At 39.0% G+C, this 15,243-nt stretch overlaps 1 protein-coding gene across 1 annotated transcript; it reads left to right on the plus strand.

Annotated features, from left to right (window-relative positions):
• The first annotated feature begins 1,007 nt into the window (after positions 1-1,007).
• On the plus strand, positions 1,008-13,081 carry LOC100702179 (pyridoxal kinase). The gene is made up of 11 exons (XM_003445321.5): positions 1,008-1,272; positions 2,243-2,297; positions 8,843-8,947; positions 9,831-9,914; positions 9,992-10,026; positions 10,235-10,320; positions 10,493-10,538; positions 10,639-10,750; positions 10,873-11,009; positions 11,102-11,168; positions 11,431-13,081. Exons 1-11 carry the CDS (start codon positions 1,192-1,194, stop codon positions 11,556-11,558), a joined length of 936 nt encoding a protein of 311 aa, XP_003445369.1. The 5' UTR covers positions 1,008-1,191; the 3' UTR covers positions 11,559-13,081.
• The last annotated feature ends 2,162 nt before the right edge of the window (positions 13,082-15,243 follow it).

The following is a 15,243-nucleotide window of genomic DNA, read 5'->3' on the forward strand; positions in this document are numbered from 1 at the left end:
AAATATTTATTTTGACAACTGAAAACAAACCCTAAGAAAACACTTCTCACAGGCAGTCAGGATGATTGTTGAAGATGTTGGAGCTCAGGGTTGCTTTCCCACAAGTCTTTTTTTTCATCCAGAGGAACCCCCTGGATGAACCCCTGCTGGCCATTTAAATAAATGCTACATTGGCTTAACTTTACAGACTCGGAAGCTATGTCCAACTTTTATACTCTCTGTAAGGACTAACAAATAAATAAAAATTAACTTAACAGGTGACAGAATAATGTCTGTATATTTATGGTGTCTGGTTACAGAAGAAGGCACTAGCTGGCAGTCAGGCCTTACATATTTCCTATGTGCTGCTGAAATCATCCACAGAAGTCAGCTTTTTAGTTGAAACTGTAGTTGAAACTTAAATCACAGGACTCTCTGGCTCAGTACAAGACACAGTATGAAAGCTGTTTGGTTTCACAGGTATCTGGAGAGCCTGCACTGCTCCATAGTTGTGTGCTATTGGTTATTGATTGAAACTAAAGAAGCGGGGGGGGTTAGTTTATCCATAATTATTCAAACCAAAAGCTATTTTCAAATTATACATCCTACAATAATAATATAGTGAAATGACAGTGAAAACTATTCATTTTTCTCATATATCACTCAACCATGTGTTGAACATATATGTTACATGTTTTAAACAAGCATTTTCTGGGCTCTTTTTGTATTCTTGAAAGTTTTAAACAAAATTTAAGTAGGCTTTCAACCAGCAGTATATATTAATATAATTAATGTTCTTTGGAGATTGTGAAATAAATGTATTGTTTTGCCTGTGTGTGGCTGTTTCAGTTGTCTTAAAATATATCTATGTCTATGTTGATCGTGTATTTTGTGGAAAAGGTGTTTTCCTGTCACACACAAAAAAATAATCACTGATAAACTTCAATCAACAACGGGAACCCCTTTTGTGTTTGTAACCCAGTTTTCCTATATTCCTGGTGAGTCTGTGAATGCTCCACTTAGGAGTCCTTCTAGCTGCCTGAAGAAAAAAAAAGCCGTAAATGTGACTCGACAGCACAGCTGCTGTCCTTCAAAGCTGGACGTATTCCCCACATGCTAAGTTTCAGCTTGCTTCAGGCTGCCCTGATCTTTAATACTGCTTTAGGGTAAAGTGAATCAGTCAGGTGTTTTTTTAAACCCAGGTCGGCTATAATGGAGTGTCGCGTGTTGTCCATTCAGAGTCACGTTGTCAGGGGATACGTTGGGAACAAGTCGGCAACATTCCCGCTGCAGGTAAGAAGAACCGGATCTGACATTCAGGTGGTAGTTTCAAACAACCCTCTGTAGTCCAAAGAGAGAGAGATTGGGAGGGAAACAGCATCAAACTTGTAACGAAAACGGAGAAAATCGAGCCGGTCCACAGCGACACTTCCTGATTTATGAGATTTTGTAACCTTTTCTGAGAAACATCAAAGGCCCTTTTTCCATTTTCCACCCTTTAATCCCACTGAACGACTGTAAACCTAAAACTGCAATAGCAAATGCTGTTTAATATTAGTTAAACTGGAGCTTAAATATTCTAGCATGATTCTCATTGTTACTAGTATATCACTCATTGTCAGTGATTACATCACATTATAGCGTCCCAATATTCATCTTTAAAAAAAAAAAAAAAAAATCTAATTTAACACGCTGGGGAAATGTATGCCATCTATATTGATATTTGAAAATAAATCAAGTTAATTTTTGTTATTTATTAGAAATATGAATAAATAGGAGTTATTTGAAATCGAAGTCTTTCTTAACAAAATTGATCAGACGAAACAGATAATCTCCTTCACTTTCACTGGTTAATTTCTGTGTTTGCCACTTACAACAGTGCATCCTTGAAAATGATCAGAATTCACTGGTAACTTATTTAGTTGTGGTTGAGTAATATCATCTTACATTATAATCCACTTTATTGTTCTCCTTATCTCAAACAAGTTTGATAACTGGAGTTTACAGTCCACAAAAGGAGCTATTTAGAAACGAAATTATGCAAAAGTTCTACATGCGATTTTGTGAAATTGAAAAACTGTTGAAGCTGTCAGAAAAGGGGGGGGCGGGGCGCAGAAACTTTGAAACTGAATGTTGACCAGTTCTCACAGTGGTTCACCTTCGGCGTCCTGTTCCTGCAGTGCAGTGTGATTCTTTTAGACAGAGTGCAATACGGAGCCCATTGTTCTCTGTTTTAACAGCTGCTTCATGTCTCTCTTCCCAGGTGCTGGGCTTTGAAGTGGACTCCATCAACTCGGTGCAGTTCTCCAATCACACAGGTCGGCTGAGTGATTTTAATGGAGCAGCAAAGTGCTGCTATCATAAAGTCGATTGACTCCTCCTTCTACTTGTGTAACAACTCAGCCTTTTTATGCTGGTTGGCTGGACCATTAACTTTTGTCACTGCTGCTATATTACATGGATCAGATATGGAAATCATTTATTGAGAGCTTTTGTAAGGGCGGAAAAACAATCGTCCGTTCTCATCCAGTTAGGTCGCTTGTATCCAGTTTGCCATAGTTGGTTAAAATATAACAGCTTAAGTTTAACAGAGTAGGTGAATTTATGCACATTTTAGGTTCATTTAAGGATACATGCAACTTTTTTTGGTTGGTCAAAAGATTAAAAGAAGACTTCTTTGCACGCATGCATTGGGACTCTTTTGCTAGCTGTACAGGGGAATTATCTCTCTCTGTGTACTTTGGCTTGTTAGTACAGAACCCCTTTGATGAACTCTGTATGATTGCTATATGCGACTCAGTGAAAGACAGTCACTGTGACCATCAGCCAGGTTTAGAGGGGGAGACTCAGGGACTGTGTTTAACTAGAGAAGTTAATGTTTTTCTAAGAATCGGCTTCTTCACCTCTCAGGTTACTCAGCTGAGAGGAGGCAGATAAATCTAAACTCTGAGCACATCCATGTGACGGTGCTGTATGATAGAGATAGCTTATTACATCTGATTATAATCCTTTACCTGTATATTGTGTAAGGTTGGGGTAAAAATTGATACAAGATTGTTGTGAGTATTCTGTTTGGAGATATTGTATTGGCATAGGGACACAAATATCAATATTTTATTAAATCTCTGACAAACAACAGGGCTCATCTCATGCATCACTATCCTGAGATAACATTTGGCGAGTAACCTTCCATTAAATCATCTCAACCGAAAAACCATCCAAAGTACTTATCTTCGCAAAGCTACCTCCTAATTCCAAACAAGTGAATGGCTCAGTCACACGAGTGAAAATAGAACAGCAACTTCCTTGCATCCAGTTTTAATTTCGTTCACCAGTAGTTTTAGACAACAATCTTTGTTTTCCTTACAAAAACAAGACGATATATAAATAAAAACTAAGGCACGAGGACAAAAACTTTGATGAAATGTATCGACACTTTCGTCAACAACATGAAAATGTTTTCAAGAGATGAGATCCAATCAGAACTAATTAAGCTGTGATGAAAGGCGAGACAACTTTGGAAGTGATCCAAACAGAGATGAAGCAAGGACATCCACAATTTGATCTGCTCCTGACAAACAGCATTGCAGGGGGGGTTCAACTACCGCATTTTCTGCACCCTTTAATTTTCTCAAAAATTGAGTGCGCCTTATAATCCTGTGTGCCTTCTTCTGGTTGTGCTTACTGACCTCGAACCGATTTTATGTGGTACACGGCGCTCAAAAATCTGTCAAAAAATGTTTTAGTACGACTTTGGTAAGCTACGAAGCCACACTGCTTGATGGATTTTCGGAGCATTATGGCTACTGTAGTCAGGAGCCTCGCAGAGTAATCTGGGTCCAAAGCTCTGTCAACTTCAGGTCCCAAAGTCAAACGAACACTGCGACATCACTGAGAGTTAAAAACTGTCTAAATTCTTTCATCTTTAATAAAATGGTCCATCAAGCAGTGTTGCTGCTTTACCAGGTGTAACAATTAAGTTTAACATCCAGACATCCATGAAAACAGAATTTATTAAATTTAACAGGGGTTAGAAGTTAGCAGGAAGTTAGCTCGCTAGTTTCCACCTAAACATGTTATACCATCTTCTGACTGAGTGATTTCTGGAAAAATTAAAACTTACAGCTCTGCTATCACTTCCAAGATAAATGAAGACAGAAAACTAAACAGCAGTGATGTTTGTAGGGTTACTGAACTTGGACTAGCTGGTATATAATGATGTGCTACGTGATCGCTAGCAACACAGCTATGTTAGCTTTACATTAAGAGAAGAATGAGTTGAGTAAAGTTTGACTTATCTGACTGCTTTGTTTTGCTTATTGCGCCTTATAATCCAGTGCGCCTTATGTATGAAAATAGACCTGTTCATCGACAGTGCGCCTTATAATCTGGTGCACCTTATGGTCCGAAAAATACGGTAACTTTCATGCTTCCTGTTTGTCATAAAGTGCCACAAAATGTCAACGCTTGGGAGGAGAAGTGCTGACATGTGGAATCAGATTTAGGATACTGTAATTTTATACTTTTTAGTTGACTGAGAAACTAAACTAAAAGAATTTAGATAAATTACCAAAACCAATCAATGTTTTAGTCTAAAGATGAACTAAAACAAAACCAAAATTTGCTGATAAAACAAACACTTCTTGAATCTGCAAAAGTAAAATCTGTGTCTGCCTGTTGATTGCAATCAATTTTTATACATTATGTAACCGATTGCAACTTTGGGTGACTAAGTGGTTGCCCAGAGCTTGAGCTTGTTGCAGAGCCACTTCCGATCACAAGGGGATTGCACAGGTTTCCTGACGGGAGGCAACCTTTCTGCAAACAGTTGAAGTCTGACTTGGACTGACTCCAGTCACTCTCAGAGAGATTGTTGAAGGTCTGTAAATAATTGCTGTAACATTTATAAATGCAGATAAATTGTCAGCATGTTGCCATCGGTCTGAATAAGTCTTTGACCAACGACCACAACTTTAGGGGACTCGATTCAACTGGCTGTCAACTATTTGTATTCTGGTTAAATTACTGTAGGACAGGAATTTTATGTCCATGCAGTAGTCCAGATAGTGGACTACACAAACTAGTGGAGTATACAAACTTCAAAGATGTTCTATTTAGATAGCAGAAATAGATTTAGGATGGAAAGGAATTAAAGTACCTGCAGACTGTTTAGCATTATCTAGAAGATCATTGTAAAGATGACCATATAGATGTTGATTATCATACAGATATCTCCAGTCCAGAGACCAAATGGACACTGTTCAGTGCACTAAAAGGATTTCCAAAGTAACAGCTAAGAGCTTAAAGGAATCACTGCTGCTGGTTAACACAGCAGGCATTACAAAGGAGAGACACAGCACTCGGAGTCCTGAATCTGAGTCTGTGGGAGAATTTCACAAAGGCAAAGACGACGGTTGTTTCACTCCTCTCACCAAAGAGGCTTGATTGACAGTCCTAACAGGGAACATGTTGGTGAATGCAGACGGTAGAGATTCACAGCAGTTTTAACGGCTGACATATCTTTTACTTATTGTTTTTCTTGGCTTACTGTATCAGTCATGTAAATAAACATGGTACTTCTCAGTCTAGTTGGCACTCAACAACAAGCCGTTTGTGAAGCTATAATGTTGTGCAACTTACAGTGTGCACAGGTGAAACTTTTCAACCTTATTTTGGGACAAAAACAAAACTTTTAAATAGTCTTCTGTCTCTCCCACTGTTCAGTTAGAGAGCAGGTTCAAAATAACTGCCCACAGGCCTTACTTCTACCAGGACTCTCCCAGAAACCTAATCATTGTATTGGCTTAATATCTGGTAGCCCCAGTCTGTATTCCTTATATATTAAATCACAAATATTTTCTGCAAATATTTTCTCTTTTTTGCAGTACTGTACAAAAGTCTTGAGGCACACTCTATTTTCTTTATATTTTGCTTCCAATGAGCCAGATTTTCTTGTCATTTTTTGACAAATATGTTTTGAGCAGCGGTTCTTTAAGTTTCTTAAGATTTTTTTAAAAAGTTTTTCAAAGGGCACTAGCTGCTTTTTCACTCATGTTCATTCCTTGTACCTGACCATTTTCAGACCGTTTTTGTCTGTTTGGGCACTTAATAAACAGATAAAGAGATGGACATATCAATTCAATCATTTTTGTTTTTATTTAGCGCTAATTCACATCAGCAGTCTCATCAAGTCACTTTATATTGTAACACCAACAATCAGACAACCCCATATGAGCAAGCACTTGGTGACAGTGAGAAGGAAAAACTCCTTTTTAACAGGAACAGTGTGCCCTTAAAAAAATTTGAGAACTCGCAGGTCTTGGAAAAACAAAAAAGCTGAACAGCTGAACAGCATCTGAAAGCCGTGGCCTTAAAAAATAAAAAACACCCAGCAATAACCTGACACAGGACTCGAGAGATTCATCTGGACCTTCAGTTGATCCGTGTACTAAATGGTCTCAGTGGAAGGGTCACTGTCAAATTACCAAATTACCCAATAACTTGACTGAAGATCAGTGGCGATGGGTCTTATGGTGTGATGAATGAAAATTCAGAACAAAAGGCAGCAAGCATCCAAGGAAGGGCTTTGAATGTCCTTCAAGAAGCTTGGAAGACTATTCCTGAAGACTACTTAAATTACAAGACAGCTGCCTAAGAGCGTTCAAACTGCGATTGACTGATTTTCAAGCTTACATAAATTGTACATAAGAATTGTAATTTTTTTACAGAAATTAGGGCTATCAAGAAGACACAGTTCGAAAAATCAGAATGTATTGTTGTTCATATAGTATCCGTAGAATCCTCAAAGACTCCTCTAAGCAGCTAGATGAAATCAAAAATCAATCAAAAAATCTTTTTGATTGACAGATTAAAACGATTTTTACTTGTCTGACCCAAAAGCAAAAATGTGAGCATTCCTGCTGCTATGGTAGAAATCTCAGCAATGGAAAGTAAATGGACTGATTCTTATAGAGCACTTTTCTACTGGAGCACTCAAAGCACTTTATATGACATGGCTGACTCATACACTTAAGTGTTTTTTGTCAAACACTGGCACTCTGGTGGATGCATCAGACCAACTTGGGGTTCGGTATCTTGCCCAAGGACACTTTGGGATGTAGACTGAAGCAGCCAATGATCAAACCCTTAACCCTCCAATTAGTGGATGACCCACTTTTCCTCCTGAGCCACAGGCATCCCAAGTCAATGTTTACTTGCTTGCAATCACTACTGATCTTGGAGATTACTTCAAGCGAGTGATTCTTAAGCAACTGGTGTGTTTTTTCAACCACTGTCTTTTCATTTACCTTTAAAAAAAATCTATTTGTGAATACATGCATGTTCTCACAAGTATATTGTGCAATAGTCACACAATCAGACAGTGAAAATGCCATTAAGAAAAAAAATATGGCAGTTACACTAGTGGGCTCAAGGCTAGAGTTGCCATATTTTTTTTAAAAGTCAGCACTGCAGGACAAACACTGCAGCAAAACCTGTCACAATTTTTTGCTGCCTAAGATAACTGAACCAGGAGTAGCCATAATGTCACAAGCGGTGCAGACTTCAGCAGATTACAATGAAAGCTATCACAAAGAAAAGAATATGCTGGAAAAAAGCAGGAAACCAGCTACATGTAACACAAGTGAAGCTCGTGGAAGCCGATGCTCAGAGAGGTTATGCAAGTTAATTTTCAATTATGCATGAAGGGAAAACGATGAGGGATAAAGCAAGTTAAACAGGGTACATGTGACTCTCCACATGAATCATGGGGCTGAGGAGGAGACGGAAGACAATTTGGACAGATATTGGACGTGTTACATGATACATGAGTCTGATGACAGTTGCATCCTATCGCAACAAGCCAGGGTAGTTGCAAAACCTGTAACCTACATGGCTTTTGTTTTTTTTTGGTTTTTTGTTGTTTTTTGTCGTTGAAATTTCTGAAGGTTTCAGTTTACTCCTCAGCATTAGTAAATTACCCCATACAGCTATAACCTTTGCCCCACATTTAGTTTGTTGGCATTTTTCCCCCCTAATCAACACACCTGCGGAGATGATGGGATTATTAGTTGGGGTTCATGTGTTGAAGTATGCAAAGAATGCGCTTTTCTCTGCAGGAGGCGGCGGCCTACACAGAAATCACTTGAACCAATACAAATGGGAAGCTGATGAGTTTTGAGCATACGAGCATACTCTGAATGTGACCCTTCATCTTGTTTATTTCCGGTATGTTTAAAGATTAAAATTCTGAAATGTTCCACTTTCAGTGGAAGCGCCCCCAACCACAGCACAAGCTTCTGCTTTGCTGTGAGCTTTCTGTTAAGTCCTCTCTGCAGGAGGCTAACTCGCTGGCTCGTGTTCAAGTTTGGGCTCTGTGTGAGCTCTTATATTTTTTCCTCTGGTATACAGGAGTGTTTGTGTGTCCATTTTGTGTGCAGTCATTTGTAGTCAGAACAGCTTTTTAGGGTTTATTCTAGTTTAATGGTGAAAGAGGGAAAAGAAAGGAGAGCTGGCAGCCAGGATACAAGCTTTCCATTCAGTAGCTGCGGAGGCCCTGCTAAGTACAAAGGGGAGAGGGACCTCAGCAGAGGGAATTAGGTCGATGGAAAAACAGAGAAAGGATGGCAATGTCTGCTAAGTTGATTTATACACAGTAGGGCTAATGCAATATATGAGCCCTTCTATTAGGTTAAGTAGTGCAAATGTGTGTCCTCCTTCCTCATTTATCCTCAAAAGGTCTAAAATCATGGTTTTAGACTTTGACACAAAACATCCTTGAAATAAGAGAGTTAACCAAATCAAATCAGATTAGCAATGGAAAAATTTCATCTGTTTTATTTATTTATTTTTTATCTCTGCCCAGGCTACGCCCACTGGAAGGGGCAAGTACTGACAGCAGAAGAATTGAATGTGCTCTATGAGGGCATTAAGCTCAACAATGTGAACCACTATGACTACATCCTCACAGGTGAGTTTAAGGAGTGTCTCCTTTCAGTATTATTCATACAAAAATCTTAAGTTTATTGTGGGCGGCATTGATCTGATAAGGCTGGGTGGGACATTGGGTTACAGCACACCTGATGGAGGTAGACTTTATCACTGAGGGGTCAGAGAGGGGAGGAGCCTCCTTGTGATCGCTTTGGTTGATAGAAGCTTGCCATGGTCACCCACTGTTTGCATGGAAAAATGCCATCTTGTCTGCAAATACTTCCCATTTGCACTCAGTCGTAGCGAAAACTACAGACAAGTAGTGACATCCAAGCAAGCTATTAGCAACTACAGCACTCTACTAGCAACCAAAGTACCTTTTTGGTGCAACAGCATATACCTTTTTGTGACCAATTTTGCACTAGCAACCTCCAGCAATCACTTGCCAACCTAGCTGTGAGTTTTCTCTAGAACCTGGCAGTCACCAGGAAGAGGTAGATTCTGTTGAGGTGAATATCAGAAAAATTGGGATTCACTTTCACGTTTTGCTGCATTTGTATTTAATTTTTGGCATCAGGATTAACAAAGCTTCAGAAAATGTGATTTTTTTTCTATTCTCCAGGTGATGCACTTGCTTCATAAAATGGTTCCAGAGACTGCGGTCCTCATTAGTACAGACTTGGTCTTTGGCCTCAATGGCCTTCATTACTGGGACTTTAGATCAGCTTACAGTTCACTTACACAGCAGATGTCACCAACAACGGGTTTTTACCTTATGACCAGTGGTTGTTGTCTGTGTGACCGAGGTCCAAAAATCTCATACCAAACTTTAGGAAGCTCAGAAACTAGAAATTGTGTGTGTGTGTGTGTGTGTGTGTGTAGCAATGCTGCAGTTCAGGTTAACCCAAAATTTCTTCCTAAAGGATACAGCAGGGACATCTCCTTCCTGGAGACGGTGGTTGATATTATTAAGGAGCTGAAGAAGGCCAATCCCAGCTTGGTGTACGGTGAGTGTCAGATTGGATTTTCCATTTTAAAAAGTGACCTTTTTTTAAGCCTCATTTTTTAAATTTCTTCTTTCCAGTTTGTGATCCTGTTATGGGAGACCAGGGTGCTATGGTAAGCAGTTATCCACACACATCCAGCTGCTGACAGTTTAATGAACAATGTTGTGTTCTTTTTGTGCTCTTCAGTGCACTCTTGAATTACAGTGTAGGATTTGTTTAGTCATTTTGGACAGTATAACAATTTCCATTTGTTACTTGTAAACAGGTTGGGAAATCAGATTTATGTATTTTGTTGTTGTTGTTGTTGTTGCTTGTTTCAGTATGTTCCAGAGAACCTGCTGCCAGTCTACAAGAACAAAGTAGTGCCTTTGGCTGACATCCTGACTCCAAACCAATTTGAAGCAGAGTGAGCGCATTTTAAACAGTTTTTACATCGAAGAATTAAAGAATAATGATCCTTTGCATCTTTTTTATTTTTTTTATTTTTACAGAAGCTTAAAAATATGCTGTAAAAACTAATTAAAAGATGCAACATGGCAAGCAGTGTTGCTTTTTTGTGACATTTTTTTTTTTCATAGGCTCTTAACTGGGAGGAAAATTAACACCGAGGAAGATGCTATTGAGGTGAATATCAGAAACATTTTTGTTTGGCTGTGTTTAGATTTAATTTTTGGCATCATGAATGACAAAGTTTGAGAAAATGGGATTTTTATCTGTTCTGCAGGTGATGGACCTGCTTCATAAAATGGGTCCAGAGACCGTGGTCCTCACTAGTACAGACCTTCCATCGAAACAAGGGGACCAGTTCCTGGTGGCTCTTGGAAGCCAAAAAATAAGTAAAGTATCAGGCTGACTTTGTCAAAATGACTATAAAATGTGGGGATGCAGTCCTCGTGTAGGATCAACAGAGTAACCTATAAAATTAGGATAACGGCTGTGTTTGTCGTCGCCACTGCAGAGAAACCAGATGGGACCAACACAGATCAGAAAATCTGCATGGACATCCCCAAAGTCGATGCTGTATTTGTGGGAACAGGAGACCTTTTTGCTGCCATGATGTTAGCCTGGACTCATCATCACCCCAAGGACCTGAAGGTCAGCAACACATAAGTGTTTTCAGTCAAATGCAGATAATATATCTTGCTCAGTAAATGAGTCATAGCTAAACTAATCTTCCTTTTTAACAGACTGCCTGTGAGAAGACTGTTTCTGTCATGCACCATGTCATTAAGAGGACCATTACTTATGCCAATGGTAGGGTTTGTGTGTGTATCCAGTGACTTCAGTGTGTCTTCAGGTTTTTCAACTTTGTCTTCAACTTTGTTTACTGGAGCACTTTTTGCTTGTGTTGTTAATAGGTTTAGGTTAGATATTTAGTGAAAGCTTTTTATATTTTGAAACAAATAGGTTATACACAGTCACGAGGCTATCCTTTGAGTTCTTGGTTGTTTAGTTCACCACAGGGCAAAAACCTGTTTGTTTGTTTGTTTCCCTTAAATGTCTCCCTTTTTTTCAGAAATGGCTGGCCCCGGGAAAAGGCCTACCCCTGCACAACTGGAGCTGAGGATGGTTCAGAGCAAAGCAGACATTGAGAATCCTACCATTGTAGTGGAAGCCAAGGTTTTACAAAAGTCTTCACAGTGAAGACTGTAATGTTCTCTGTGAACTTTTCACTTTAAGCTGGTAGAAATCTGGGCGGTCCGCCAGACAAACATAGGATTTTCACATCAAAGACTGTCACGTGTCTCTGCCTTACAGAATCACTGGGGGGACGGGGAGGGGGGTTTGGGGGGGGGGCGTTACTACTGTTTTTATTTTGTTCGTGAGCGGTCAGCAGGATTTCTGTTTGTGTTCTGCTCACAGACACTGAAATAACTGCCATACGTGTCTGTTCTGTGGCTAGCGAAGACAACATCTGCCTTTGATTCAGATCAAAAACAACACATCAGCCAGTTTTGAACCCTTTTCAGACACAGGATGCGTAACATTACTGGCTTCATCAGCCTCTCGGCTGATTGCATTGTGGCATTCTGGCATGGGTTAATTTTAAGTTAATGTCCCTAACAATTGAATTCAGACATACTCGGGACTGTGACAGACACAGCTACGGTACGAACACGATATTTGTGGGTCTGGTGAGAAAGCTTCACGCTGCCCCTCTTAGACATGAAAGAGCTCTCTCTTCTGGAATAGTGAAAATGCATCATGTGGGAATGTTTTAATCTCATTGCAAATTTAAAATGGTTGATTAGATACAATATTAATATGTACATGTTACTGCTTTTTATGTCGTCCTCTGGTGAGTTGAGAGACCCACTGAGATGCACGAGAGGCATGCCCAGTTCTGGTCTAACAGACCTGTCCGTTAATGTGACTGCAAACATTCATAACTATGCCAAGTTCAAAGCGATTTGTAAAGGTAACTGGTGCAAAGATTTTTATTTACCTAGCAGCGATTCACAACAACAGTCTGCTCAGGGCACTCTGTATTGTACCGATTAGACCCACAGAATTATACAGAGAAACCCATTGACTTTCTTTAAGCAACTGGCAATATTGAGGAGAAAAAAGTCTGTTTTAATAGCTTTGTCCTCACCCCAAGTTTCTTCATTTAAGTAAAAAGTGCAACAAGTGACAACAACCAATATTAAAATAGGCAAAATGCAGGAAGCTATAGAAATGGGAAGGATAATGGGATACACATTTGTGTTTAGCCATGAAGCTATTGCAGCAGATTAATCTAAAGACATGCATGTCTGAAAGGGGCTCATGTTCATATTGAAGAATCATTTCAAGGTAGTGAAAATAATTTATTAAGCTGAACAGAAAACGCACAAAACCAGTGTTACATGCATGGCCATTTGTCTACTTGTTTTGAGACTAGAACATCACTACAAGTATGTCGCTCACAAGGCATTATAAGCACATCAATAGACTATCTGTGATAACATTAAAAGATGCTGGGTTAATCCACTATAAAATGATTTTTAACTGTTAAGAATGCATGCAATGTGCTTAAAATGCACTTCATTTCAAGACAAGTGTTGCCACCTTATAGATCGAGTGGATAAGTGCTGAAATGTGTTTCAGTAGGTTGTAGTCTTGTTCTCATTTTATTCCAACTCTGCTATTTTAGAAAACTTGCAACTTTAACGATAATCGTAATAGCTGATGTCAAAAATATTCTTTTAATCAATTTTCCTAAAAATGAAGTTTGTCACCTCCTTTTTTTAATTATGCAATGCTTTCTTGCAGGTGTGTAACATGGTAGATTCATGTCTTAAGCATCTCAAATTGAGGTATTTGCACAGATGATCTTTAATATATTTACTAATGGTCACTGTTTTCTTTTATGACTGTTGTCATATCTCTAGAAGAGTGTCTATGAGAGACCACGTTGTACTGTAGCCTTAACAAGGTTAGGAAAGCAAAACAGTGGTTGTGAATGTTTTTGTGTGCTTATATCTGATTCTCGCACATAATGTTAGAAAGTCAAGTGCCAAACCTTGAGCTGCTGCTCTGTTATAGAGCAATACATTAACAATTAAAATAATCTTTTTATTGAAATTGTGCCTCATTTGTGTTAATTTATTTATTTATTTTTTGTCTATTGGGTTTCAAGCTAAGTGTTCTAAGAGAACTGAGATCTGGTTACTGCAAAGTGAGCTCCCTGTCGTGTTCAAGAAACCAGTTTGAAATGATTTGAGCTTTGAACAGCCACTCATTTTTCAGACGATTCTTTGTGAACTGTGGAGATGGTTGTTTCGGTAAATCTCAGCAGATCAGTGTATTCTGAAATACTCAGACCAACCCATCCGGAACCAACAACTGTGCTATGCTCAAAATCACTAAAAACACCTTTCTCCCCCCTTCTGATGCAGAGTTTGAACTTCAGCAGGTCGTCTTGATCATGTCCACGTGGCTAAATGCATTAAGCAGGTGCCATTTAAATGGCTGATTTCTTATTAATGTTAATGACCAATTAAACAGACGTACCTGATAAAGTGGCCAGTGAGTGTAGTTTTTCTCTGTTAAGTCTAAGTACAGGAGGATACTGGAGCCATTATGGAGAGGTAATTGCTCACCAGCTTAAATCAGGTACCACAGTTGAACTGGATCTTATCCATGTGCTCCAACGAGAACACATTTTAATATGAAAAGAAATAACGGAATATGAAAGGAAGAACAAAGGCAAAGACGTCAGCAGGTCTTGGCAGGTGCTTACTATATTGTGTGATTAGGGCCGGGTGACAGGGCTGTGTTTTGTCACTAATCCACAGTATGAATAGCCAGCATTAGCCCAGATAACCACACAGGCCAACATGTCCGTAACCTGATCACAGCAACAAAGAAAACGAGTTCTTATTCGAGGCCAGTATACACCAGAGAACTTAAATGTGAAGGTACAGACTAAAGCTGGCTAAAACAAGGTGTGATAACCATTTTTGGGACGCTGACATAAATGCAAACAGAAGGCAGCTTGTAGATGAATTTGATTCATTTTATCAATGCAACAAGGACTCTGGTGCATCTGTTTATTAAGCTTGTCCTGATAAAGACCCCACAGTTAAAACTAATACTGAAGCTATGACTGTAAAATACTTAACAGCTATGAGCACACTTACACTGAAATTAATCTGAAAAATTAAAAATAAGAAAATGATATTAACTATTCCAGACATTTCTGTGAGACAGAAGGTTTAGATCCCCACAGAAGTGCGGAGTAGCTGCAGGTATGGGTATGCACCAGCAGAGGGCTAAAGAGGCTTAAAGTTAATCGAGCATGTACACTTGCTCAGGAAATGAATAAACCGGTGACATGACACTGCAAAGCGGGAATCTGGACGTGAATAAAATTGCTGAAAAAACGAAGCTTCTTGTAGTATTTTGCATGCAAGGCCAAAAAATGGTAGAATTTTAGATAAAAGACGGTGTCTAAAAGCTAGATATGGGACAAAATTGTAAAGTCAACTAAGATGTACTGTGAGTATAGGGCTGATATGTAATAATGTAGGCAGTTAGTAATAGTAATCATGTTAAAAAAAACAATGAGTTTAAAAACAGTGACTTTCTTTTATTTTGATGTTACAGTATGATATCAATTTTTTAAAAACTGATGATTCGGATTTTCTTCCTGAAACCGAAAATTTAAGGGGGTAAAAACCTAAATTTGATTGGACAAGAAATCCCTGCACTAGTCTGCTGCGCTGTATGGAGTAAACATGTCTTTGCAAATGGTAGCAGAAAATCAATAAAAACAGACATTATAGGCCTTTATCTGCTCTTACCTGTAATTAAACTTGCAGCAGCGGCGGGAGTGCGCTGCTGT

The sequence above is a fragment of the Oreochromis niloticus genome, linkage group LG16 (assembly GCF_001858045.2).
Source record: "Oreochromis niloticus isolate F11D_XX linkage group LG16, O_niloticus_UMD_NMBU, whole genome shotgun sequence".
Taxonomy (NCBI): Eukaryota; Metazoa; Chordata; class Actinopteri; order Cichliformes; family Cichlidae; genus Oreochromis; species Oreochromis niloticus.

What these genes read in the sequence shown, in the direction of transcription:
- LOC100702179 (XM_003445321.5), top strand. Translation starts at nt 1,192, where the DNA reads ATGGAGTGTCGCGTGTTGTCCATTCAGAGTCACGTTGTCAGGGGATAC. An exon ending in CGGCAACATTCCCGCTGCAG is followed by an intron (nt 1,273 to 2,242) that starts GTAAGAAGAACC and finishes CTCTCTTCCCAG; the next exon opens with GTGCTGGGCTTTGAAGTGGA. An exon ending in TGGGAGACCAGGGTGCTATG is followed by an intron (nt 10,027 to 10,234) that starts GTAAGCAGTTAT and finishes TGCTTGTTTCAG; the next exon opens with TATGTTCCAGAGAACCTGCT.